Source organism: Phascolarctos cinereus, unplaced genomic scaffold (genome assembly GCF_003287225.1).
Source record: "Phascolarctos cinereus isolate Bilbo 61053 unplaced genomic scaffold, phaCin_HiC Scaffold_2;HRSCAF=192, whole genome shotgun sequence".
NCBI classification, from domain to species: Eukaryota; Metazoa; Chordata; class Mammalia; order Diprotodontia; family Phascolarctidae; genus Phascolarctos; species Phascolarctos cinereus.
Window position 1 is genome coordinate 382,011,546 of NW_027555625.1, and position 26,053 is coordinate 382,037,598.

Sequence of the window (26,053 nt, forward strand, 5' to 3'; positions counted from 1 at the left end):
ATAGCCAGCTAGCATGGAGGAGATAGTATGGGATCAACCCCGTGGTTCTCAAATGGAAGCTGATGCAGAATTCAATGAGCCTTAAATTAAGTACCTCTTGTGGGCAAGGCACTGCTGGGCAATGATGCAATAGTGAAATTTAAGACACTGTCCTTACCCTCAAGACGCTGACAATCTGCTATAGAGGAAACAATATAATGATAATAGTTAATATTTGTAGAGCACTGACTATGTCCCAGGTGCTGTACTTTATGAGGCCACTTTACAATAATTATTTCATTTGATCTTCACAACAATCCTGGAGGAAGATGCATTGTATCCTTTTATAGATGAGGAAACTGAGGCAAACAGAGGTTATGTGACTTCCCCAGGGATGCATAGCTAGTATCTGAGCCCGAATTTGAACTCAGATCTTCTTAACTTCAGGCCCAGGGCTTTATCCTCTGGGCCACCTAGCTGCTCCAATATGCTTACAGGTAAGTATAATGCAGAGGTTGAATGTGACACGGGGGAAAGGAAATATCCATATAAAGTGCTCTATGAAAATTTAAGGAGGAAAAGATCTCTTCCATCTAGGGGTAAGCCAGGGAGGGGGTATAGGGTATGTATCAGGGAAGACCTCAGAAAGGAGGTGACACCTTGATTGCTTTAAAGAAAGGGGTGTTTCAATAGGTAGAAATGAGGATTTCAGGCAAAGAAATAAAATAAAGACAATATTTGCAGTGAATATATCAAGTGGCTTCCAGAATCTGTAAGGGACAGAGATATAAAAGTGTAGTGGGGACACTGTATCCCATTGTCTATTGATAGACAACTTCGCCCAGTGTGTCTCTTTTGAGGACTTCTGCCATTTCCTAAGAGAGGAAGAAAAGGAGGAAAAGCTTCGCATGAATCAGAAGGTACATGAGAGGATGGGAGTCTGATTGAGGATGCAAAAGAATTAGGCAGCCACTATAGCACCACCGGATGCACCCTGGGCCACGGGCATTTCAAATGAAGGCAGAGTCATCACGGAGGGGGAGGGGAACTGTAGCGGAAGTGAGACCTGCCTGTAGCACCCTGGAAACAGCCTCTCTGGAGAAAGAGTGACGGATAGGGAGAGACCAACCCCAGTAGAAGCAAGTCAGGGAAAGCAGTTGCCATGGAGGTGGGGGCAAAACCATGATAATGAGTGAGGACTGGACTCCAGGGCCAAGAAAGGTGTCTGGTAAGATGCTGATTTGTCTGAACTGAGCCAGTGGGGCAGATCCAAGATAAGGATTCCATTTTTCCTGTCTAATTTCCCTCTCAGGGATAACTTGTATTTGTTTCAAAGCTAATCTCTTGTTTTTTCATTTTTTTTTTCATTTCTATTCACCTAGTCTCTAAAAGCCAATATTAAGATAAAAAATGTGGTTAGCCATTGCATTACTGGCTTGTATGTGTTTTGCTTGCTCAAAAGCATCTGAGAGGAAGAAGTTACAGTTGGTACGAATTTTCACTTTCTATATCACTGCTGCTAGAAATTAATACACCCTCCCCAGCAGAAAAACAGTCAAATAGCACGAGCAATTTCCAACAGAGAAAATACAAATAGCTAGCTTATTTGTTGTGTTCACAACACTATTAGGTAGGTGCTGTTATTATTTCTAGTTTGTAGGTGGGGAAACAGATTGAGTGGGGTTAATTGACTTTCTTGTGGTCATGCAATGAGAGAAAGAAGTAGGCAATTCAATACTGCAATGCAGATGTTCATCAGAAACAGAGAGACAGACAGGGAGGTTCTCTAATTGCTGGGACACTCACCAGCATGGGATCTCAAGATGAATGAAATATTTCTTGATTCATATTTTTACAACTATCTCAAAGCAAAGAAGTACAAGTGAATAGGGACTCTAGAACAGACAGTGAGTTTAGCAAATTGGTGGAGAACATCTGTCATTCAAGGGAGTGTTGCAGACATTTTCCCCTTTCTCATTGTTTCTTCCTTTAACTGGGTTAAAAGGGAACTCTTCTCCTAGGGAGACCTGGTTGAATAAAGAGAAAGCCAGGACCCTAAGGGAAGATCTGGGAATGACCGAACTGTCTTTGTGTGGGTGGGGGCCAGCTAAGAGAGAGTAACTAGCTCTCCTATCTCCTTCATTCTTCCCATTCACCATAATGGCAATTACAGATGTATCATTCCCATGGCACTCCCCTTTCTCCACCCTCCCAGTTGAGAACCAAAAAGAAAATTGAGGCCATCCACCAAAGGCTGGATTCTTTGCATCACTCAGATAGCTTCTCCCATTATCTCTTCCTTTACCCCAGTCTCCCACAAAGAGGTTGTCCTCTTTGCCAAGGTGAATCCCACTACATGCCCAAGTGATCTCATCCCATCCATCTTTGCCAACAGATTGTCCCCTCTATAATCCTCACTCTCACTAATTTTTAATCTCTGTCAACTGGCTGCTTTTGTGCTGCCTACAAACGCAACCATGTCTCTCTTATCCTTAAAAACCCTCACTTGGTCTGACCATTTCCAATAACTCTTCTCCCTTTCACGGCTAAACTCTTTGAGAAGGTCATCTCCAATAGGTGCTTTCATTTCCTCTCCTCTGCTCTAGACTCTTTGTTGTCTGACTTGTGATGTCAACATTTAACTGAAATTGCTCTTTCCCAAGTTATCAGTGATCTTTTAATTGCCAAATCTAATGTCCTTTTCACAGTGCTCATCTTTCTTGATTTCCCTGCAAACTTGGACGTTATTGATCACCCTTCTCTCCCGTATATTCTCTGTTTCTGTGACACTCACTCCTCTCCAGAGTATCCTCTGCTGGATGTTCCTTCAGCTCATGTCCATAAACTCTGGATGTTTCCTGAGGGTCTGACCTAGGCTATCTTCTCTCTCTACACTGTCTCACTTGGTGATCTCATCAGCTCCTCTAAGTTCAATTATCATCTCTATGCAGATAATACTCAGGTCTGTTTAGCCAGCCCTAACCTCTCTCTTGACCTTCAGTCTTCCCTTTCCAACTGCTTGCTGAACATCTTGAACTAGATGTCCTGGAGACATCTTAAACTTAGATTTAAAACAAAATTTATTATTTCTCACCATAACTCCTCTCAAACCCTCCCTTTTTCTAATTTCCCCATGGTACAATCATCCTCCTAGGCACCTTGGCTCATAATTTCATGCCATATATCCAATCTTTTGCCAAGTTTGACCATGTCAACCCCCTTCCCCAATAAATTCCATTGGTTCCCTATTGCTTCCAGGATCAAATATAAAATCCTCTATTTGGCTTTTAACTCAACCTTACCCTTTACCACCTTTCCAGTTTTCTTACCATTTATTCCCCTCTACTTATTCTACAATCCAACCACATGATAATACATCTCCTAACTCCATGCCTTTGCCCTGGCTGTCCCTCATGCCTGGAATTCCTTCCATCCTGGTCTATATCTCCTGGCTTCCTTGGCATCTCAAATCCTGCCTTTTGTCAGAAGCCTTTCCTGGTCTCCTCCCCCACCCCCCCAGCTACTAATCTCTTCCCTCTAAGATTAACTAGTGTAGGAAGGAAGGAAGGAAGGAAGGAAGGAAGGAAGGAAGGAAGGAAGGAAGGAAGGAAGGAAGGAAGGAAGCACAGGCCCGGAATAGTTTGTCAGTCAACAAATTAATTGTCTCTGAAGTGCCAAGTGCTGTGCTAAGCACCCAGGATAGAAAGGTTACAGACAGACCTTACCCTTGAGGAGCCCACAATCCAATGGGGGAGACAACATGCAAATCACTACCTACAAACAAGGTACATACAGGATAAATAGGAAATAATCAAGAAAAGGAAGGCCCTGGAATTAAGAGAGATCAGGAAAGGCTTCCTAAAGAAGGTGGGATTTTATCTGGGACTTGAAGAAAGTCAGGGAAGCCAGGAGGCAGAGATGAGGGGGGAGAACATAGTAAGTGCTTAAGAAATGCTTCTTGGCTGACTGGCCTTCTCTCCACTCCTGCTAGGAGGACACTTTATACTCTCCAGATGAGAAATAGTTAAAGGGCATGAGCAGATTGCAAAGGAGAAAATACAAATACCAAAAAAACCCCCCAAAAAACCAAATTAAAAGATGCTCAAATCCCCTAATAATAATAATATGTATAAATCAAGGCAGAATTAGGCTACCACCTTATCACACACCAAATTAGCAAATATAGTAGTAAAAAAAAAGAAGAAGATAAAATGCAATGTTGCAGGGTTAAGGAAAACTGTTGCTTTGGGGGATTGTATTCCAAAAACATTTATACCAATATACAGTAAGAGTCACAAAACTAATAATGTGCTTTGATCCAGTGATTTCATTGCTAGAACTTTTCTTAAAGATATCACAAAAAAGATTAAAAAAAACCTCTCTGTACGAAATGTAGCATATGAGTAAAAAACTAATAACAATTAGAACTACCCAGAATTGAACTAGGCTGCCCTAGGGAGTAAGATTGTATGACCACATGTTGGGAATCACAGAAAGTTTTGTTGTTGTTCAGTCGTATCCAATTCTTTGTGACCTTCCTCGCTCCAGGTCTGACACTTAATTTCTCCTCTATAAAGTCAGGACATTGGACTAGATCAGCTCCGACCCCCCAAATTCCTTCTCCTTCCCAAACAGAAATCCTGCCATAAGCTCAGCTGTACCTGATTCAGTACACGGTCTTTCGAATTGGTTCTTATAACTTTCACTGTTTGTGTGTGGGGAGGAGAGGATTGAGGTATGGACCACAAACCCATACCATACTACGATTGCCAAACGGAGAAAATCTATGGCAAACTCCTGCACAGAGGGCTCTCAGCTACCAAAGCGCTACCTATTGCAAAAGGAAACCATTGGTGGGGAAGGTGGAGACACACCACTGGAGGGAGACAGAGGCCACAACAGGGGGACGGGGCAGGGAGACCGTTCACCAAAGCCTTCTGCCAGCTTGCTACTTAACTAATGATTCTTTTTTTCTTTCTTTTTTCTTTAATTTATTTTAAAGTTAAACACTACAAACTTAAATGCATGATAAGAAAAGAAAAAACATATTATAAACTTAAGTACTAAAACTTAAATACAAAATAAGAAAAGGGGAAAAAAAGCATTGCCATGTGCACAGCAGAACTTAAGCGAGGATATAAAAATATACAGCTATAAATTTCCACTACAAGAAAGCCTATATAATAAATACATATTATATAAATAAATACTATGTGTTATCCATCTTTTCTTTGCTTCCTTTTAAGTTTTCTTTTGTTCTCTGCTGTGCAGTTTTTACTTTGCTCTTTTTTCCCCTTCCTCCCTCCTCCCCCAAGAGGCTACAATTAATGTGGATGCATTTTATGTGTGTGTGTGTGTGTGTGTGTGTGTGTGTGTGTGTATAAGCACATACACACAAACATATATATGCATATATACACACATATATACACTTACATACACATACGTGTACTTAGTTCTCTAGAATCATACTCATATACAGACGTATACACTCATATGCATCTATGTAAGACCATACTATACTTATTTGTCCTCTGTTTCTCTGAGGGTGGATAACTTCTTCCTTCATAAGTCCAAGTCTTCCCATATTTTTCTAAGTCCACCAATTCATCATTTCCTACATCACAGCAATATTCCAACTGTCTATTAATCAGTAGTTCTTCCTAAACTGGGACTGATACCACCAGTCTCAGTACCCTCTAAATCCAGCATCCTGGAACTGACGTCCCATCAACTCCTCCTTCTTTTAGGCTCTCCTTTTTCTGTATACTCCCAGCCTCATCACAACCAGGCAGGCTTCTTATCTCACACACTAGGGCTCTGGTTATCTCCTTATGCCACTAATTACTCCCAGAGGAAATAGGCATCACCCCCTCTCCTTTCTGACTTGCCCAGGAAAGGCAAGGCAAGGCAAGGAACAGTAAGGAATTTCCTCATTCAAGAAGCAACCGTGGCCTCCATCTTCCACCCTCAATCCTGCAACTTGAAGGGGTTGGATACAAAAATTATTAATTAATCAATAATTTAAAAGTTCTGTTAATACTCACATCACAATTTCCTTCCGAGTCTGTTCCAGCATCATGTATTGGGTCCATTCATGTTCATTCTCAAAAGTTTTAGACTGATCCACGATCTTCTGGAACATTGTCCTTTTTCTGTAAAATGTGAGGAAATAACAGAGAAGAGGATCCTGAAATGAATGACTGGGGACAACGGAATTTATATTTTGGTACTCATTCATCCCTTAGATTATAAACTACTTGGGGTCAGGGACTGTATTTTGCCTCTTTTTGTATCTCCTGTGTTTCTACAGAGCCTGGAACATACTAGGTGCTTAATAAATGCATATTGATTGATATATTCAGATTGAAGTCTTACGTAGGAAAGGTACTAATCCAGCTGAGCTGGGATTAATCATAATGATCGATTAACTAACTTTAGCCCTAGAGATGGGGCACTACGGATACAGGATGTTTCATACCCTGTCAGATTAAGTCACTATGCTGGTTGGTTTAGCCTGTTTTTTACTGTTTTACACATGAAGGCTTCAAATGAGGGGAAGAGGGAGGTTACAGAGAGATGTATATTAGTAGGGTTAAGGGAGGAGATTGTTTTGAGTAGTGAGTCTATAATTCTGTTAGTCAAGAAGAGAGTCATCACTGGCCCTTGGGAATTGAGCTGAGGAGAGAAATGGACCCAGAGAACCCAGCTGAGCACCTTCATTGGAAAATACACAGCAGTCCAGGGAAACAGCATGAGGAAACCAAGAAAAGGGAAAAGACATCAGAGACATAGAGTGCTGAAGCTTAAATGCTTTGGCCACATGATGAGAAGATAGGACTCATTGGAAAAGACCCTGATGTGAGAAAGATTGAAGGCAAAAGGAAAAGAGGATGAGATGAATAGAGAGTGTCATGGAAACAAGAAACATGAGTTTGGACAGAATTCAGATAGTGAAGGATAGAAGGCCCTAGTGTGCAATGGTCCATGGGGTCACAAAGACCCCATGAATGACTGAACAACCACGTGTACTGTTGGTGATTTGTTTTTGTGTTTTTTTAGGCAATTGGGGTTAAGTGACTTGCCCAAGGTCACACAGCTAGTAAGGGTCAAGTGTTTGGTCGGAGGTCAGATTTGAACTCAGGACTTCAGGGCCCATGCTCTATCCACTGTGCCACCTAACTGCCCCCTACTGTTGGTGATTTGAATTGTCTCAGCCATATCTCCTGCCCAAGTGTGTGACTCTCTACTAGAGTACAGCAAGAATGTGCTCGCACTTTCCACTGTTGCTGTGTGTAACTGTGGTAAGTATGCTCCAAGATTATGGGGGAAATATTTTGTTACCATTTTCCTTCTGAGACTTTACCTTTCTTAAATCCATCCTTTGCCTCCTCTTGATTATCTGCCCATCAATTTCTCAGACTGTGTTCTATGTTCTATGTTCTCAGACAATGTTATCCATGTCCTGACTTCACTTTCTTCCCTTCCCAGTATTGACTCTTTAGCAAACCAAGTCAATTCTACACTGTCCTCTATTCCTGAATCATTTGCCCTATTGTCCTATTGCTACCTCACTTCAAGATTATTCCCACCTTCTCTGCTCTTATTAATTTGCTGCTGAAAAGAGTTAGAGGAAGTCACAAAATAGTGCTGACTGAGAACATGACAAATTTGTGTTGGCTAACCTCAACAGAGCCCTCACTACATCAAGGCAATCCTTTCACTCTGCCCTAATTGATTCCCAATCTCGCTCTCCACAAAAGCCATTCCAAATCTTCTCTTCTGTCATCAGGCTTCTCACTCCACCTCCCCCTACCTTCTCAACTGAGGATCTTGACTTTTTATTGAGAAAATTCAAGCCATTAGCCATGAGCATACTATTCTCTTCTATTCATCTCAAAACCCCATGATAGCCTCAACCCTCTCCTCCTTTCCTCCAGTCTGTCATAATGAATAGGCCCTTCTCCTTGGCAAGGTCCGTTCCTCCTCATGTGCCTTCAAACCCATCAATTCACATCTTTTTAAGCAAATTGTCCACTGAATCATCCCCCCCGCCCCCACCACTAATCTTCAGTCTCTATTTATTGATTTCCTGTTTAACGCCTTCAAATAGCCCCCCCTCCCAATTCTTTTTTTTTTTGAGGTTCAAATGAGGTTATAGATTTAAAATGTTTTTTCAAACTTTGAAATATTATAAAGCTCAGATATTTTGTGATGATCCCGTAAATGAGGGACAGGTTAAACAATAATTCCTATGACAAAGATCCATTTCTTTGGTGGACCTCAAGTTTAGTATAATATGGCCTGCAAAACAAAAACAAAACAAAATAACAACAAAAATGACCTTTTGTCAATATGCCAACATTTGTATTTTTGGTGGGGGCACATACTCCTTCTGTTGGAACAGATTTTTTTTTTAAATGCAAGTCCCTGTAGCCAATCTAACCTTTAAACTTGTCTAATCTTTCTGAAGATGACCAAACACAGGTTTTATCAGGTCTAACTCAACATGCTTTTATGCTAGCTGGACCTACCTAGGCTTGTTCACTTTGAGAGCCCAGAATGATCTCTATGACATAATTTGGCATCAGAGTAAGACTTTAGTTGGGGAATGCCATCTTATACGACATTAAAAGGAGCAAAATTTCCAGATCAAGGGATATAGTAGTGCCACTATAGTTCTCCCTGATTTTTTTTTAAAAAATAATTTATTTTGAATTATCAACAATCACTTCCATAAGTTTTTGAGTTTTAAATGTTTCTCCCCCTCTCTTCCCACCTCCCTCCCCAAGACAGCATGCAATTTGATATAGGCTACACATATACATTCCTATTAAATATATTTTCACATCAGTGGTATTATAAGTAAGAATTAGAACCAATAGGAGGAACCATCAGAAAAAGGAAACAAAACACAACAGAAGAAAAAAAACAGCAAATACTATGTATGCTTTGATCTGCATTCAAACTCCACAGTTCTTTCTTTGGATGTGGATAGCATTTTCCATCATGAGGCCTTTGGAGATGTCTTAGATCCTTGAATTGCTGAAAAGGGTTAAGTCTATCAATATTAGTTATTGTGCAATATGGCTGGGTTTTTTTGTGTTTTTTTTTAAAGCAAAATGGAGAATTTTGATTACATTAAATTGAAAAGTTTTTGCACAAAGCCAATGCAACCAAGATTAAAAGGAAGGTAGAAAATTGGGAAAGAATTTTTACAACCAGTTGCTGTGATAAGGGCCTCATTTCTAGAATATATAGAGAACTAAGTCAAATTTATAAGAATGCAAGCCATTCTCCAATTGATAAATGGTCAAAGGATATGAACAGGCAGTTCCCAGATGAAGAAATTAAAGCCATCTATAGTCATATGGAAAAATGCTCCAAATCACCATTGATTAGAGAATGCAAATCAAAACAACCCTGAGGAACCACATCACACCTATTAGACTGGCCAACATGACAAAACAGGAAAATGATCAATGTTGGAGAAGATGTGGGAAAACTGGAACACCAATGCATTGTTGGTGGAGCTGCGAACTGATCCATCCATCCTGGAGAGCAACCAGGAACTATGCCCAAAGGGCCACAAAAATATGCATACCCCTTGACCCAACAATAGCACCTCTAGGGTTATATCCCAAAGAGATCACACAAATGGGAAAAGGACCCATACGTACAAAAATATTTACAGCAGCTCTTTTTGTGTTAGCAAAGAACTGGAAACTGAGAGGATGCCCATCAATTGGGGAATGGCTGAACAAGTTGTGGTATATGAATGCAATGGACAACATGGCTGTTACTTTGTACAATGTTCTCCTGGTTCTGCTCACTTCACTCAGCATCAGGCCATACAAGTCTTTCCAGGTGTTTCTGAAGTCTGTCTATTCATCATTTCTTATAGCACAATAGTATTTCATTACACTCATATACCCTCCTCTCCCCTTCTCCCCTCTTCCCTCTCCTCCTCCTCCCTTCCTCCTCCCCCCTCCCTTCCCCTTCTTTCCCCTCTTCTCTCCTCCTCTCCTTTTCTCTCCTCTCCCCTCCCCTCCTTTCCCCTCTCCTCCTCTCCCCTCCCTTCCCCTCCTTTCCCCTCTTCTCTTCTCCTCTCCTTTCCTCTCCTCTCCCTCCTCCTCTCCTTTTCTCTCATCTCCTCTCCCCTCCCTTCCCCTCCTTTCCCCTCTCCTCCTCTCCCTTTCTCTCCCCTCCCTTCCCCTTCTTTCCCCTCTTCTCTTCTCCTCTCCTTTCCTCTCCTATCCCTCCTCCTCTCCCTTTCTCCCCCCTCCCCTCCTTTCTATGCATTTTCTCTTAATGTTCTCATCAGCTCCAAGGACTCTAATTATCGCTCCTATGCAGATCTGCACATCTAGCCCCAGTCTGTCTCTTGAGCTTTGGTCCCATATCACAAACTGCCGACTGAACATTTCAAACTGGATGTCCCAGAGAGATCTCAAACTCAACACGTTCATGCAAAGAAGACTACATCCCTCTACCAAACTTTACTTTGTCTGTTGAAAATAACACTATTCTTTCAGTCTGCCAGATTCATAAACTTGAAATTATCCAGAACTTCTCACTTCACTTTGCCCAAGTTTCCAAATCTTGTCATTTCTACCTCTATATTTCTTGCATCCAACCCCTTCCTTCTACGCACAGCTATGACTTTAGTTTAGCTACCAGCTTAGTTCTCTACCAAGCTGCCAAAGTTTGGGGGGGGGTTGTTTTGGTGAGGCAATCAGGTTTAAGTGACTTGCCCAGGGTCACACAGCTAGTGTTTTTTTTTAAAGTATGTTGTCACTCCCCTACTCAATAAACTCTAGTAGCTCCCTATTGCCTCTAGGCTCGTATATGGACTCCTTTGTTTGATTCTCAAAGTGCTTCCCGACCTGGCCCCAAACTATATTTCCAGTTTCATTATATATTACTCCCCTTCCAGTGGTTTGTAGCCTAGCTAAATTGGCCTCCTCTCATTTTCTCACACATGACACTCCATCTCTTCACCCTTAGATGAGTTGTCCCTCGTGCCTAGAATGTACCACCTCCTCATCTTTGTCTGACAGAATCCTTCACTGTTTTGAAGATCCAAGCACTAGCTTCTGTATGAAAGCTTTCTTGATGCTCCAAGCTCTAAGGCACTAAGAGACTGAATGACTTGTCTAGTCATACAGAGAGTATGAATCAGAGGCAATGAGGGGATCTCATGATGTCCATATAAAGTTATGCTCAAGGATAATAAAAAAGAGGTCAAGGAGCCAGGATGCAGACTCTTACTTCTAGTTTGGTCCCAGACAGGGGGAGAGAGCAGGAATTGTAGCCAGATGAAGAGCTCAGGCTCAGGCACCTGAGGTGGGAGGTAGTCAATGAGGGAAGGGAGAGAGGCACAGGGTTGGCTTGAATCCCCTAGGAGCCACAAAGTCATGGATGGAAGCCAATTTCCCAATACACCTGGGCCAGGGGTGGGGAATCTGCAGCCTTGAGGCCACATGTGGCCCTCTAGGTCCTCAAATGAGACCCTTTAACTGAATCCAAACTTCACAGAACAAATCCCCTTAATAAAAGGACTTGTTCTGTAAAACTTGAATTCAGTCAAAAGGCTGCACGCAAGGACCTAGAAGGCCACATGTGACCTCAAGGCCACAGGTTTCCCATCCCTGCACCTGGCCATGCCCCAGGAGCCCTAGAAAATGAGGAGCAACCACAGGGAGAATCTGCCAGAGGTTGTATATGAGGACAGGTGAGCTTCCTTATGGACCAGTGCAAGGCAATGAATAAGCTTAAGAAGCAATAACATCACCCATGTTCACAGAGACACTTTACTTATTGTGGACACTTGGCTTCTATTCATTTGGCCTCACAATAATATACACATACACAGAAGTATGTACATATATATATATATATATATATATGTGTGTATGTGTGTGTGTGTGTGTGTGTGTGTGTATATGTATAATATTAATTTATCTTTATATATATATTTACATAGCACTTTAAGGTTTGCAAAGCACATGACAAATATTCTCATTTGATCCTCACAACAATCCTGGGAGGTGGGTGCTATTATTATTCCCATTTTACAGAGAAAGAAATTGAGGCAAATAGAGGTTAAAGTGACTTGGCACAGCTAGTAAATGTCTGAGGCAGGAGTTAAACTCGGGCTTTCCTGGCTCCAGGCCCAGTGCTCTAACCACTACACTCCCCAGCTGCCTAAGATAACTGCAGAGATAGATAGCAGTGACATGACAATCTTCAAGATACTTGAAGATACCTGGCTACTATCACCCCCTCCCCCAATTTCTTCTTTTTTCTAGACTAAACATCTCTAGTTCCTTGATGGAGAGGGCTAAAAGCTACATTGGCTTTCCTGGGAATAGTGTGGGGGTCATGAGAAAAGTAGAACACCTGGTAATGTATCCCCATATTGATAAACATACTACTGACTAACATAGATGCTCTGTATGGGTAGCAGACCAGAAGCTCTTGAGATGGAATAGGGGATGGTGTTAGGCAGTACGGTGTATGTTTGGTCTATGCCCTAGATGAGGGGTCACCTTCATAACCTCTAATTACATTATTCTATAAATTGATTCTGGCCTTTTGCTGTTCAAAAACTGATAAAAATTATCTGAGAACACATTTCTAGTTCTGAATGAGCCAAGAACAATTTGTTTAAGGAGAACAAAATGTTCCCCTTAAGTTCTTGGCAAATAGCTCTTACTTAGCTGTTCCTTTTGCGTGCTGGAAAGAAGGTCTGTTCTCATTTATCCAGATCTCTGAGTGTTAGCTTGGTCTCTTCCCAATCTTCAATCCCCACATAGATTAAATCACAGAATGCCAGAGCTAGAAGGGAACTTAGAAATCATTAGGCCCAACCTCTTTATTTTATCCAGGAGGAAACTGAGGCCTCTTGGAGAACTACTCAAAGACACAAAGCTAGATAGGAACAACTAGAACTAGATTGGAGGTCTCCTGAGTCCCAGATTAGTGTTTTTTCCTGTTCATTTATCAGGTCAGGGATTATTAACTTCATTTTACAGTTGGGAGACTGAGGCCTTGAGAGGGGAAGTGATTTACCCAAGGACATATAGTAAGCTAGTGGTAAAGCCAAGACTCGACCCCAAATCTGAATCCTAGTTCCAAATTTCTGAATTCAATTTACACACTCTCATGCTACAGGATGACACAGGGAATAAGAAAGAAAATTGCAGGAAAGGTAAGGGGCCAAATCACCCAGTCCTTGTTCTGTCCTTTAGCCAGCAAATTCCCATCCCTGGTCCTTCTAATCTCTTTAATTCAGAGGACATAGTCTTCACTCCCACTATCATTTCGAGATCTTCCCTTTGCTATCTTCATTGTAACCTGTCCTTGAGGGCAGAGTCAAAGTGACAAAGTGAGAGCAAGCATTTTTGCCTAGGTTTCCCAGCATACCTTCTCCTCAATAATCTAGAAAATGTGCTTGACCAGATACTGATCGGAAAGCCAAGAAAAAGTCACAGTAAGTCAATTTTCTGACCCTGGGTAGGTTAAGAACACAGATAGAGAAGTCTGCAGATATGGGGGGATGGAAGACTGGCTAAGAGTACGGGCAGCAGCAGCACAGAAAAAGGAGCATTCATAGAAATTGAGCCAACACAGATCACTAGGGCAGAAAGCATCAGTGTAGAAAGAGATTCCAGGGGATCCTTGAACTAGCATTGGGTACAGTAATGGGTGCCATCTGGCGGTGCTGTTGCCCAATTCCTAGTCCTGGGTGATGGATCCAGGAGCAGTCATGAAGGAGTGTGGGCCCACCCTAGCTGTAGATTGAAAAAGGAACAAGTTCCAGAAATGTACCTCTGTGTTTCTGAGCCCAGGAGCAGAGCAGCAGGGATTCACTTCTAGCCTTTAGCCCACCACCTAAGCCTACAGTGGAACTAGGGCACGAGTCCCATACCAAAGGGGAGACAACAGTTCAGTCACTCCAAAACTTCAGAGACTCCCATCAGATTAACAATGACTAAATCCAGCAGTAGTTTACAGAAACACAACCACACACAAGCCAATGGACCCAAACCTGGGTTGGGAATTTTCAGAACTTAGACCAAGAGGACAGTGAACAGACCTCTTCTTAGATAGCACCTATTTGAGAGTACCAAAAACTTGTAGGGCCCCAGACTGAGCTATGAAAATGGTAGAAGGATGGGGGCAGCTAGGTGGCACGGTGGATAGAGCGCCAGCCTTGGAGTCAGGAGGACCTGAGTTCAAATCCAGCCTCAGACACATAACACTTACTAGCTGTGTGATTCTGGGCAAGTCACTTAACCCCATTGCCTAGCAAAAAAAAAAAAAGAAAAGAAAAAAGAAAAAGTGTGGGGCAGCTAGGTGGCGCAGTGGATAGAACACCGGCCCTGAAGTCAGAAGAACTTGAGTTCAAATGTGGCCTCAGACCAAACACTTGACACTTACTAGCTGTGTGACTCTGGGCAAGTCACTTAACCCTAATTGCCTAAAAACAAAACAAAACAAAAAAAGAAAGAAAGAAAGAGAAAATGGTAGAAGGATGCAAAAGATCAAAACCTCAGGCCAGATATTCCCTCTCCATCAAGACACAAGCAGAACCTGGCACTAATATACCATCCACAATCATGAGTAAGCAAACAAATGAACAAAAAGAACTTGACCATAAAGAGCTACTGTGGTGACAGAGAAACTCAAGACACAAACACAGAAGAAAGTAACTTGAAAACATCCACAAGCAAAGCTTCAAAGGAAAAAAAATGCAACTTGGACACAAGCCCAACAAGAATTCCTAGAAAAAATTTTAAAAAGCATTTAACAAAATTCTAGAACTAAATGAGAGTGATGGAAAGAAGATATGAAAAGAGAATTAACAGCTAGATAAAAGAGGTACAAAGCCTTACTAAAGAAAATAACTCCTTGAAAATTAGAATTGGCCATATAGAATCTAAAGACTCCATTAGACATAGAAAAATTATAAAACAAGTCAAAAGACTAAAAAAAAAAGAAGAAAATCATAAATATCTCATAGGAAAAACAACTGACCTAGAAAATAGTTCAAGGAGAGATCATTTAGGAATCATTGGACTACCTGAGAGTCATAAACAAAAAGAGTCTAGTCATCCTATGTCAAGAAATCACAAAATTTCCTAGGTATTTTAGAACCTGAGGACAAGGTAGAAATAGAAAGAATCTACCGGGCGCCTCTTGAAAGAAATTTTAAAATGAAAGTTCCTAGGAATATTATAGTCAAAACCCAGAGCTCTCAGTTAAAGGAAAAAAATATGGTATGCGGCCAGAAAAAATTAAAGTACTGTGAAACCCAAATTAGGATAACACAAGATTTAGGAACCACTTGGAATATGATATTTTAGAAGGCAAAGGGTCAAGACTTACAACCAAGAATATCGGAGACAGCAAAGCTGAGTGTAATTTTACAGGGGAAAAAAATAAAATCTTTAATGAAATAGAAGACTTCCAGGCATTGTTGTTGAAAAGACTAGAACTGAGAAGAAAATTTAACATATGAACATAAGACTCAAGAAACATAAAATTGTAAATATGAGTGAGAAATCAGAAGGGACTAAATAAGGTTAAATTGCTTATGTTCTTACATGGGAAGAGGATATATGTAATTTCTCAGAACTTTATCATTATCAGAGGTAAGAGTCTAATACACGTGATTGTTTATGTTTGGATGATCTCAAAATAAGAATGGAAGGGTGGAGAAAAGGAATGTACCGGAGGGGAAAGAGAGGAAAAATAGAATAGGGAAAATCGTCTCATGTAAATGGAGTATGCAGAGAAGAGTTTATACAATGGAGAGGCCAGTGGGAGGGAGGAGTGACACTTGAACCTCATTCTCATCTGAAGTGGCTAAAGGAAAGAAGAACACATGCCCCCCCCACAGTTGGATACAGAAATTCATTTTACTTAACAGAGAATTAGGAGGGAAAGGGATTAAGGGAAAAGAAAGAAGGGAATAAGTAGGAAGGTAGATTAAGGGAGGTGGTAATAAGAAACACAGAGATTCTTAAAGAGAGAATGGGGGGGATAGAAAACTATAAGAGAATAAGGAGGGAAATATGCAATTAGCAAACATAACTTTGAATGTCAATAGGCTGAACTCTTCCATTAAGTGGAAAAGGATAGCAGAATGGATCAGAAGCCAGTATCCAACAACGTGTTGTTTATATATGAAGCAGAAAGACATACACAAAATTAAAATAAGGGATTAGAGCAGAATGTATTATGCTTCAGCTGAATTTTTTTTTTAAAAGGCAGGGGTAGCAATCATGATCTCAGAAAAAGCAAAGCAAAAATAGACCTAATTAAAAGAGATAAACAGCGAAACGGTCTTGCTAAAAGATACTATGGACAAAGAATTAATATAGATACTGAACATGTATACACAAATGTCATAACATCTAAATTCTTAAAGGAAAAATTAAACGAGTTATAGGAGGAAAGAGAAAAATTATAGTAGTGGGGGAATTCAATTTACTGTTCTCAGATCTAGATAAATATAACTATAAGATAAACAAGAAAGAGGTAAAAGAGATGAATAGAATTTTTAAAAAGTTAAACATGAGAGACCTCTGGAGAATATTAAATGGGAATAGGAAAGATACCTATTCTCAAATGTGCACAGAACCTTCACAAAAATTGACCGTATATCAGGTCATACAATAATGCAGAAAAACCGAAAAACCAAATGTATCTTTTCTTGACCATAATGCAATAAGAAATACATTCAATAAAGAGCCTTTGGAGCATAGATTAAAATTAATTAGAAACTAAATGACTTAATCTTAAAGAATGACGAGTCAAAGAACAAATCATAAACCATCAGTGATTTCAATAAAGGTAATGGCAACGAGACAATATGCCAAAATTTGTGGGATGCAGCCGAAGTAATAATGCTTAGGGGAATTTTTCTGTCTCTAAATAACTAAATCAATAAAAGAGAAAGAACAGATCAATGAATTGGGCATGAAACAAACAAACAAACAAACAAACCTAGAAACTGAACAAATAACTCTCCTCAATTAAGCACCAAAATAGAAATCTCAAAACCTAAGGAGAGATTAACAAAATTGACAATAAAAATTGAGCTAATAAATAAAACTAGGAGCTGAAGCTTTTCGAGGGGGAGGGAACACAAGAAAATATATGTCAATTCATTTGATTTTTTTTTTAAAAGAAGAAAACAATTATTGGGAGTTCTTTTGCCCAGCTATGTGCTAATGAAACTGACAATTTAAATGAAATGGATGAATTTTTACAAAAATAAAAATCGCCCAGAATAACAGAACAGGAAATAGAACTAAATAACCCTGTCTTTGAAAAAGAAACTTAAAAATCCGCCAGTGATGATCTAGTGTAGGAAAAATCAAGCAGGGAAACGTGGACCCAGGAGAGAACAAGATGTGGCTGAGGGAGAGTGTCCAGGTGGAAGGGTGGCCAACAATGTCAAAAGCCACCAAGGCGGAAAATGGAGAAAAAGTCCTAAGATTTAGCAGATAAAAAGTTAATTAGTAATGTTGATTTGTTTTGCTTGGCTATATTTATTTATTTATTGTAGGAGAGAACTTATATGAGGGGAAGGCTTAATGGGTAGTGACGGAGATACCAAAAAAAAAAAAGAGCATCAATAAAAAATTTAAACACAGAGAAGCTAACAAAGTTCAGAAGGGAGCATAAAAAGGCTGATTTGGTTAATACTTTGCAAAAATTGAAAGCTAATGGATTCAGACTGCAGATTGAAGCATGTTTTCTTGCCTTTACGTTTATTTTTTATTTTTGGACATGGATAATGCAGAAATGTATCTTGCATGACTATACATATTTTGTTTTGTTTTGTTTTGTCTTCTCAATGGGTGGAGCAGTGGGAAGAAGGGAGAGAGATGATTGAGGACTAAAATAAAATAAAATTGAATTTTTAAAAACTGTAGCTTGTCCTCCTTTTAGGCTAATTTCATACACACACATATGTATGTGTGTATATGTGTATATCAACTTGTCAGACCCATTGCTAAAACCTACCAACCTCTAGACCAATATCTCTCATTTCACAAGGAGGTCCATACCTGTATTGGCCTTTCTGTCCATCTGCTCTCATACTTAGGGATTTTGGCATATATATTGATATCCCTTCAAATATCCTTACCTCCCAATTCATCAACCTTTTCATCTCCCATCACCTGTATCTTCACTCTTTCTTTGCCACTCACAAGGATGGAAGCCCTCATCATCCCCCATAACTGAGTTACCCTCATGATTCTGACCTCTCTTGATCTTCCATCTATCATTCTGCCTTATTCCTCCTAAATCAGTTCTTCAGTCCCTTCCATCTTTTCTGTTCTTTCAATCAGTCGCCCCTGTTTTGTCCTTACCATTCTTTCTTCACAGTCTTGGCCCAATAACTGATTAGCTCGTCTCTCCAGAGGAAGCATAATATAATGGAAAAGACCCCGGCTTTGGAGCTAGATGACTTGGTTTGGCATTCTGGCTCTGCACCTTATTTTCCTGTGTGACCTTGGGCAAATGACTTAAACCCAAGCAAAACAAATCAACAACACTAATTAACTTTTTAAGCTAATTACTTAAACCCAGTTTTCTCACCTTTAGAGTGAGGTGATATAAATGAATCCCTAAGGTCCTTTACAATTCCAAATCTAGGATTCTTTGAAATAATTCCCTGCTCCCTTGTCCTACGGCCATTCATGCCCAACCAATCCTCAACTGCCAGTCACCAACCGCCCCCCTCACCCCACCACCACCCAGGGGCATGCTGATGAATGTTTAACAATTTCTGGTGGAGGGTGGGGGGAATACCTGGGGCACACTTTTTAATTTACTCTGCATTATTAACATTTTCTTCTTAGCTTTCTTAAGTCTAGATAATCAACAACAACAAAATGAATAAATAAATAAATCAAGCCCAGGCTTGCAGCATTTACTAATTTCTAAGGTGTAAATGCTCATAAATGAAAATTTAACATTTGGCTCTCTGGAGCCCATTTGAGCTGACTCACCCCTAGTTACTGCTACCATCCCACCTCTCTCTCATGGTTCTTAATGGTGCTGAAAGAAGTCACGTAAAACCGTGCCAGCCTGGTCCACTACCAAGATGATATGAATAAATTCGTGTTATTTGTTTTCAGCTGAATCCTTGCTACTACATCAGTCTTTTATTCTTCCTTGATTGACCATCACATTCATCTCAGCAGCTTTTTCAGACTTTCTTTCTCCTCTCATCTTATGGTAGTTGTCCCACTCCCAGCCCCCTCTTCTAAGATGGCTTTGGCATATATTTTATGGAGACCTTCCATCATGTGCACTCTATTCCACATCTCAAAATCTTCATACATCCTTTCCCTCTTTACTCTGGTCTCTCAGGAATAGGTGGCCATTAATGTCAATGGCCATTGACAACACTCCTTGTGCTCTTAAATCCATTTCCTCCAGGAGCTTTTCGATAATTATTCCCTTTCATCTTCGATCTTTCCATATCTATTGTCTTCTTACCCAATACTTACAAACTTGCTTAAGGATGGTCAGCACAATCCTAAAAGATGTTTCATTTAATCTTGTCATCCCTTCACTCTATTATCCTACAACTTTCTTCCCTTTCACTGTCAAACTCTCTAAAAGGGTCATCTACACTCACTGCCTCTACTTTCTTATTATCCACTTACTTCTGTCTTTTGCAGTCTATCTTCTAGCCCTGCCACACTACTGATATAGTTCTCTCAAGGTTACCATTTGATTTCTTTTTTATTTAATTAATTAATTAAATTTAATTTTATATGATGCAGTACACAGCTAGTGAGTGTTATGTGTCTGAGGCTGGATTTGAACTCAGGTCCTCCTGACTCCAGGGCCAGTGCTCTATCCACTGCACCACCTAGCTGCCCTGATTTTGTTTTTAAATGCTCTTTTTATGTTGTAAATTTAATCACCAACAATCAAAAACATTTTAATAGACAAAGAAGAGAAATGAAGATTGTGTAGGAAATTGTGAACTTTTATTATATATAGTTTGTTTGAAAAATTAATATGTTTAATTTGAGCTTGGTGGATAAAATGCCAGGCCTGGAGTCAGAAAGACTCATCTTCCCGAGTTCAAATCTGTCCTCCGACACTTATTAGCTGTATGACTCTGGATAAGTCATTTAACCCTGTTTGCCTCAGTTCCTCACCTACAAAATGAGCTAGAGAAAGAAATGCCAAACCACTTCTGTCTCTTTGCACAGAAAACCCCAAATGTGGTTATGAAGAGTGGGACACAACTGAAATGACCAAACAACAACAATAATATTCAATTTTTACAAAGTATTAACCAAATCGGCCTTTTTGTGCTCCCTTCTGAACTTTGTTAGCTTCTCTGTATTTATATTTTTTGTTGATCCTCTTTTTATTTATTTATTTATTTATTTATTTTTGGTATCTCTATCACTACCCATTAAGCCTTCCCCTCATATAAGTTCTCTCCTACAATAAATAAATAAATACAGTCAAGCAAAACAAATCAACATTACTAATTAACTTTTTATCTGCTAAATCTTAGGACTTTTTCTCCATTTTCCACCTTGGTGGCTTTTGACATTGTTGGCCACCCTTCCACCTGGACACTCTCCCTCAGCCACGTCTTGTTCTCTCCTGGGTCCATGTTTCCCTGCTTGATTCTTCCACGCTAGATCACCATCTGTCTCTCAGCCCCTAAGTGTGGGTGTCCCCAGAGGCTCTGCCCTCAGCCCTCTACCCTTTCTCCCATGGCAATTTCATCAGATATCATAGGTCAAAGACCACTTCTGAGCAGATGATACCCAAACCAACATTTCCAGCCATAATCTCTTTCCTAACTCCTGGCCCACCTATAAAACTACCTGCAGAAGATCTCTGTGTGGCTGTCCCATGAACATCTTAATCTCAATAAACGCAAAATGGTATTCATTCTCTTCCTCCCTAAACTCAAACCTCCTCCTAACTTGCCTCATTCATTTGAGGGTACCCTCATCCTTCTAATTGCCCAGTTTCACATTCTTAAAGCCATTTTCAATAGTTCCATCTCCTTTACAATATCCAATTAGTTTTCCAAGTCTTGTCAGTTTTATTTCCATGATATATCCTGAATACATCCCCTTCTTTCCATTTACATAACCACCCTAGTTCAGAGCCTCACGCCTTCTCTACCAAAATGCTCAGATAAAAAGGAAACAAGCATTTATTAAGCAACTACTATGTGTCAGGCATTGTGCTGAACTCCTGACAAATATTATCTCATTTGACACTCTTAACAATAGTGGGAGGTAAGTGCTATTATTATCCCCTTTTTACAGCTGAGAAGACTGAGACAGACAGAAGTTAAATGACTTGCTCAGAGTCACATGCCAATAAGCAAGTGAAGCTTTATTTGATCTTATATCTTCTTGACTCCTAGCCCAGTGTGCTATCCACTGTAACAACTAGCTGCCTCGAACAGCCTATGAACTGACCTCCCTGGTTCCACTCCCTCTTCTCGACAGGCAGCTGGTAGTACAATAGATAGAGTGTAAGCTTTGGAGTAAGGAAGGTCAGAGTTCAAATGTTCCTTACTAGCTGTATGATCCTGGGCAAATAATAGGACCTCTAATATAACCTCTAAAATTGGCTCAGTTTTCCCATCTCAAGGTTGATGTGATTCAAAGGAGTTAACATATGAAAAGTGTTTTAAAAACTTTAAAGCACTATAAAAATGAGAGCTATCGGCATTATTGATATTGTTATTGTTTTTATTCATCACCATCATCTTTAATCCAGGTAATACTGTCCCGTTCAGAAACTTTCAGTATTTTCACATTACTTTTAGGATAAAATACAAACTCCTCAGCCTGCTCTTCAACATCCTTCACAAACCAGTTCTGACCTACCTTTACATCCTTGCCTAACTTCACTCCTCTTCACACACATTACATGCCAGCCAAACTAAACTCCTAGCTGCTCCCCAAATTCAACATTCCACTTCCCATATTTGTGCAGTCATATAATACTGTCCTCAATGTTAGGAATGTACTGCTTCTTCATATTTCAGAATCTGTATTTGTTCAAGGTTCATCTTACGTGTCATGTTCTTCATGAAACCTTCCCTTCCCTGAGGCCTTCAGTTGTTAGTTCTCTGTCTGTCTGTCTCTGTCTCTGTCTGTCTCCCTCTCTCCCCACTCCTTTCTTATCTTTCCTCTCTCTGCCCTCCTATCTTTCCTCTCTTTTACCTTCTATCTTTCTCCAGAATGTTAGCAGTCAAAGACTGTCTTAGTTTTGTTTTTGAATCCCCAGTGCTTAGCAAATAGCAAGCACTTAATATATGTTTGTTGGTTTTAATTGAAGGGTGTCCCCATGCATTATTGCATTTTACTTTTAAACTCTACAAGTTGCATGAATAAAAATCCTCCTTTAGCTGAAGAGGAAACACATACTTGAAATAAAGGGCCAGGTCAGTAGCAATGATTGCAATATCCATCATGTGGATGGCATGCTCATGCTGCCTTCGATTAAGGTTCTGGAAGATGTTGAGACTCTGAGGAAATACAAAAGAGAAGTGTATTTGTAAAGCTGTAGCATCCTCCTACCAAAGGATTTGGAGCAGCTGAGATGAAACCTGCTCAATGGGAAGGAAAGCTTTCATCTGCTTGGATCCACCAGCTAAAGAGCCCCTATGCCCTAAAGAGACAATATGACTATTCTCTCGCTGTGAAAAAGGAGTCTCAAAAGAGGTGAGATGTATGGGTGCAGGGAGGAGCTCAAATGTCCTGCGCTTGAGTTTTGAGAAAGACTGGACTGGGTGTGGAGGGAGGCGGGGTTGCTGGTGATTGAAGAGACGGGAGTACGGTCTGCTGTTGTCCCTTGCCGTGGTTAGGAGACATCTTGTGAATCACGTAGTGCAGCGCCTGGCACATGAGAGGTGCAGAGTGCCGTTGTTGTTATCGGTGTCGTTGTTGTTTTCCTGAGACCAAGATGGGAAGCGTACCTTGGTGGATCAGTCATTGCTGAAGTTCTTCTATTCAGGAGAACGGATACCAGATGGAGCTTTTTGCCCGTCCTTGTTTATCCTCTCCTACATGCCCCCCCTCACCCCTGTTTTAGAGAGTACGTGATAATAAATCCAAAGTTGACCTTTCTTTAAACTTTATTACCATTGCTGTTCAATTAATATTAAAAGTCATCATAAGGTAAAAGTGTGGTCGATTAAAGAAATTTTTATGTGTATGTATTTCATTAAGGGCAATGGGGGATATGAGATAGGAAGAGAGATAGTAACTAACAAGGTCCAAACACAGACAAGAAAATTGAGAAAGAAAATAGACTTTTGCAAGTTGCCAAGATCATTTTCAGCTGAGGGGCTCTGGAACTATATGAAAGAGAATTTTACTGACACATATTCCATAATTTCTCAAAACAGGATAAAAGCATGAATCCAGCTTTTCCTCCTAATAGCAGTTTCTATCTGAGGAGAAGATAGATGAAGTGTCTCCGAAGGCTACATGGCCTCTTGCCCATTGTTCCACTCTGTCATGCTCAAGGAGATCCCTTCACAGGATAGAACTGAGGATGGTGACTAGAAAGAAAGTCACACCTAATGGAGAAGAGAAGTACCTGGAAAAGACTCACTTCCAAAGGTGAGTGCCAGAGGTAGAGGAAGTAAAAATCCTAATCCCTTCTCTGCTACCATTTACATTCTTAGAGTTGCTTAGAGCACTGAGAGATTAAGTGACTTGACCAGGGTCTCACAACCAGCATGGTTCAGAGGTGGGATTTGAACCCTGGCATTCTTGGTTCTAAGGCCACCTCTTTTCTCACTATACCATGATGCCTCTCAGTGAAGGCTGGGCTCATGTGTAATACTCCTTTTTATCTTACCTTTATCTCATTTTTTAATATTACAGGTCATTGATACAATGATTCATCACAATTCCAAAGGACTTATGATGACAAAGGCTATGCACCTCAGATAGAGAACTGATGGACTCAGAGGAGAGATTGAAGCATATTTTTTTCCTCTTTCTTTTTCTTGTTTTTTTTTAAACATTACTAATTTGGAAATATCTTTTGTTTGACTACACACACATATACATACATACATACACATGCATGCACATATGTACATGCACACATGTGTATATGTGTGTGTAGTTGGTTGGTTTTGTCTTTCATTCTTGAAGAAGGCCAAAATGACATCATTATGTTGGAGTCAAGGTACAGCGCGTCTGACTATGTCTGATCAGACCAATGTGAACTTGGAAGGCTCTACCACAGGTTAAGGACAAACAGTCCATATGAATGTTTGGAGTAGAGATGTCTCTAAATTTACTCATCTTATGTTTCTTTTGAGTTACTGCAATCCTTCTTTGTTCATAGAACACATCACCTTCTTTGATATGGGCACACCATACTGGGCAGTCCTTTGCCAATATGTCCCATGTCACGCAATAGATCCCAACGTTCTTTAGAGAGATCTTGAGAATGTCCTTGTATCACTTCTTCTGACCATTATGTGAATGCCTGACTTGCATGAGTTCTCTGCAAAACAGTCTTTTAGGCAAATGTTTGTCATTCAAACAATGTGGCCAGCCCATGAGAGTTGTGCTTTCTGCATTTGAGTTTGAATGCTTGGCAATTTAACTGGAGAAAGGACCTCAGTGTCTGGTATCTTACCAGGTGATCTTCAGAATCTTCTTAAGGCAATTCAAATGGAAGTGATTCAGTTTTCTGACATGGTGCTGGTAGATTATATGCCTGTTTCACAGGCACACAACAATGAGGTTAGCACAACGGCTCTGTAGACCTTCAGTTTGGTAGGCAGTCTAATACCTCTTCTCTCCCACACTTTTCCTTCAGAGCCTCCCAAACGCTGAGGTAGCTCTGGCAATGCCTACATCAACCTTATCATCTATATGTACACCCTTGCCAGGGATATGTATAAATTAATATTTCTTGCCCTTACAATGGGTGGGGGATGGAATGGAGGGAAAGAGAGAATTTGGAACTGAAAATAAAATAAAATTGAATAAAAATAATATTTGAATGGATCAATGCTGATATATTTTCCAAAGACACAAGCTGTAACCTACCTATGCTTTCTCATCATATTATTCTGGTCCATGACTTCCCACAAATCCTGCACAGAGATTCTTCCTGCCGCCTAACTATGATCTTCATTGTGGTGGGAAGGGACCTCTAGGTCTTGTATCATTCCATGGGCACTAAGGCAGCACTTGGGTTGTCCATCTATTATCCTTTGCTCTTATTATATAACCAGCCCACCTCCTCCAATGATTTTACTCTCCAGAATTCTCTTCTTCCCCCTCGTCAGCCAACTTGCCACCATGAAGATGCCTCCATTCTGAGGTCCCACTCTCCTAATTGGTGGCTGTCTTCCCAGACCTAGTCAGGAAAGCCTCAGCCATGCTCCATGTCACTCATGACTCAACTCTCTAGACTTCTTTTCTTGTTTTTCCTCTTTTCCAGTTACCTTGACTTCTTCACTAGTACCCTCTTCTACTTCTTTAACCCTAAAGATTTTCAGTTCACCTTTTTTATGTCCTACCTTCATACACTATAGTATGAGCTCTTTGAGGATAAGGGCCTTTTTTTGCTAACTGATATTTGTATCCCTAGAACTTAACACAGTGCCTAGCACGATGTAAGCACTTAATAAATGCTTCTATGATACATGTCCTGCATAGCATCCCTTTCATCACGTCTTGTCCGTGAGTCAAATTTGCTGATAAACTGCAGTCCACTTATACCCACCATGAACAATGATCACACATTAAAAATTGGAAGGGACCTCGGAGGCCATCTAATACAGCCTATCCGTTTTACAGATGAGAAACAGAGGCCCAGAGAAGTGACTTGTCCAAGGTCACACAAAGAATAATTATCAGAGGTAAGATGCAAATGCAGGTCTTCCGGCTCCAAATCTAGTACTCTTTCCACGATACCATGCCACCTCTCAATGATGGTTTCTTCTGTTGTCCTTTGAATGACTTGCAATTTGGATTCTTCAGAAATTGTAATACGTTTCATCATTCATATG

At 40.3% G+C, this 26,053-nt stretch overlaps 1 protein-coding gene and 1 long non-coding RNA gene across 6 annotated transcripts in view; one reads left to right on the plus strand and one right to left on the minus strand.

Annotated features, from left to right (window-relative positions):
* The window catches only part of PDE6A (phosphodiesterase 6A), a 100,962-nt gene that overhangs the window by 16,917 nt on the left and 57,992 nt on the right, over positions 1 to 26,053 (minus strand). Inside the window, exons 16-17 of the mRNA XM_020964219.2 lie at positions 22,434 to 22,534; positions 6,027 to 6,134 (exon numbers count right to left, since the gene is read on the minus strand). Of these exons, the coding sequence (XP_020819878.1) occupies positions 6,027 to 6,134; positions 22,434 to 22,534 (209 nt within the window). The remainder of the gene's footprint in view (positions 1 to 6,026; positions 6,135 to 22,433; positions 22,535 to 26,053) is intronic.
* Positions 1,024 to 25,031, plus strand: LOC110192826 (uncharacterized). 5 transcript variants are annotated; one of them, XR_013484870.1, is made up of 4 exons: positions 1,024 to 1,207; positions 7,042 to 7,283; positions 22,592 to 23,633; positions 23,901 to 25,031. It is a non-coding gene; the product is annotated as an uncharacterized LOC110192826 (long non-coding RNA). The 5 variants fall into 5 exon arrangements; XR_013484871.1 differs by lacking the exon at positions 7,042 to 7,283; XR_002320263.2 differs by lacking the exon at positions 7,042 to 7,283 and having other exon boundaries at positions 23,417 to 23,633.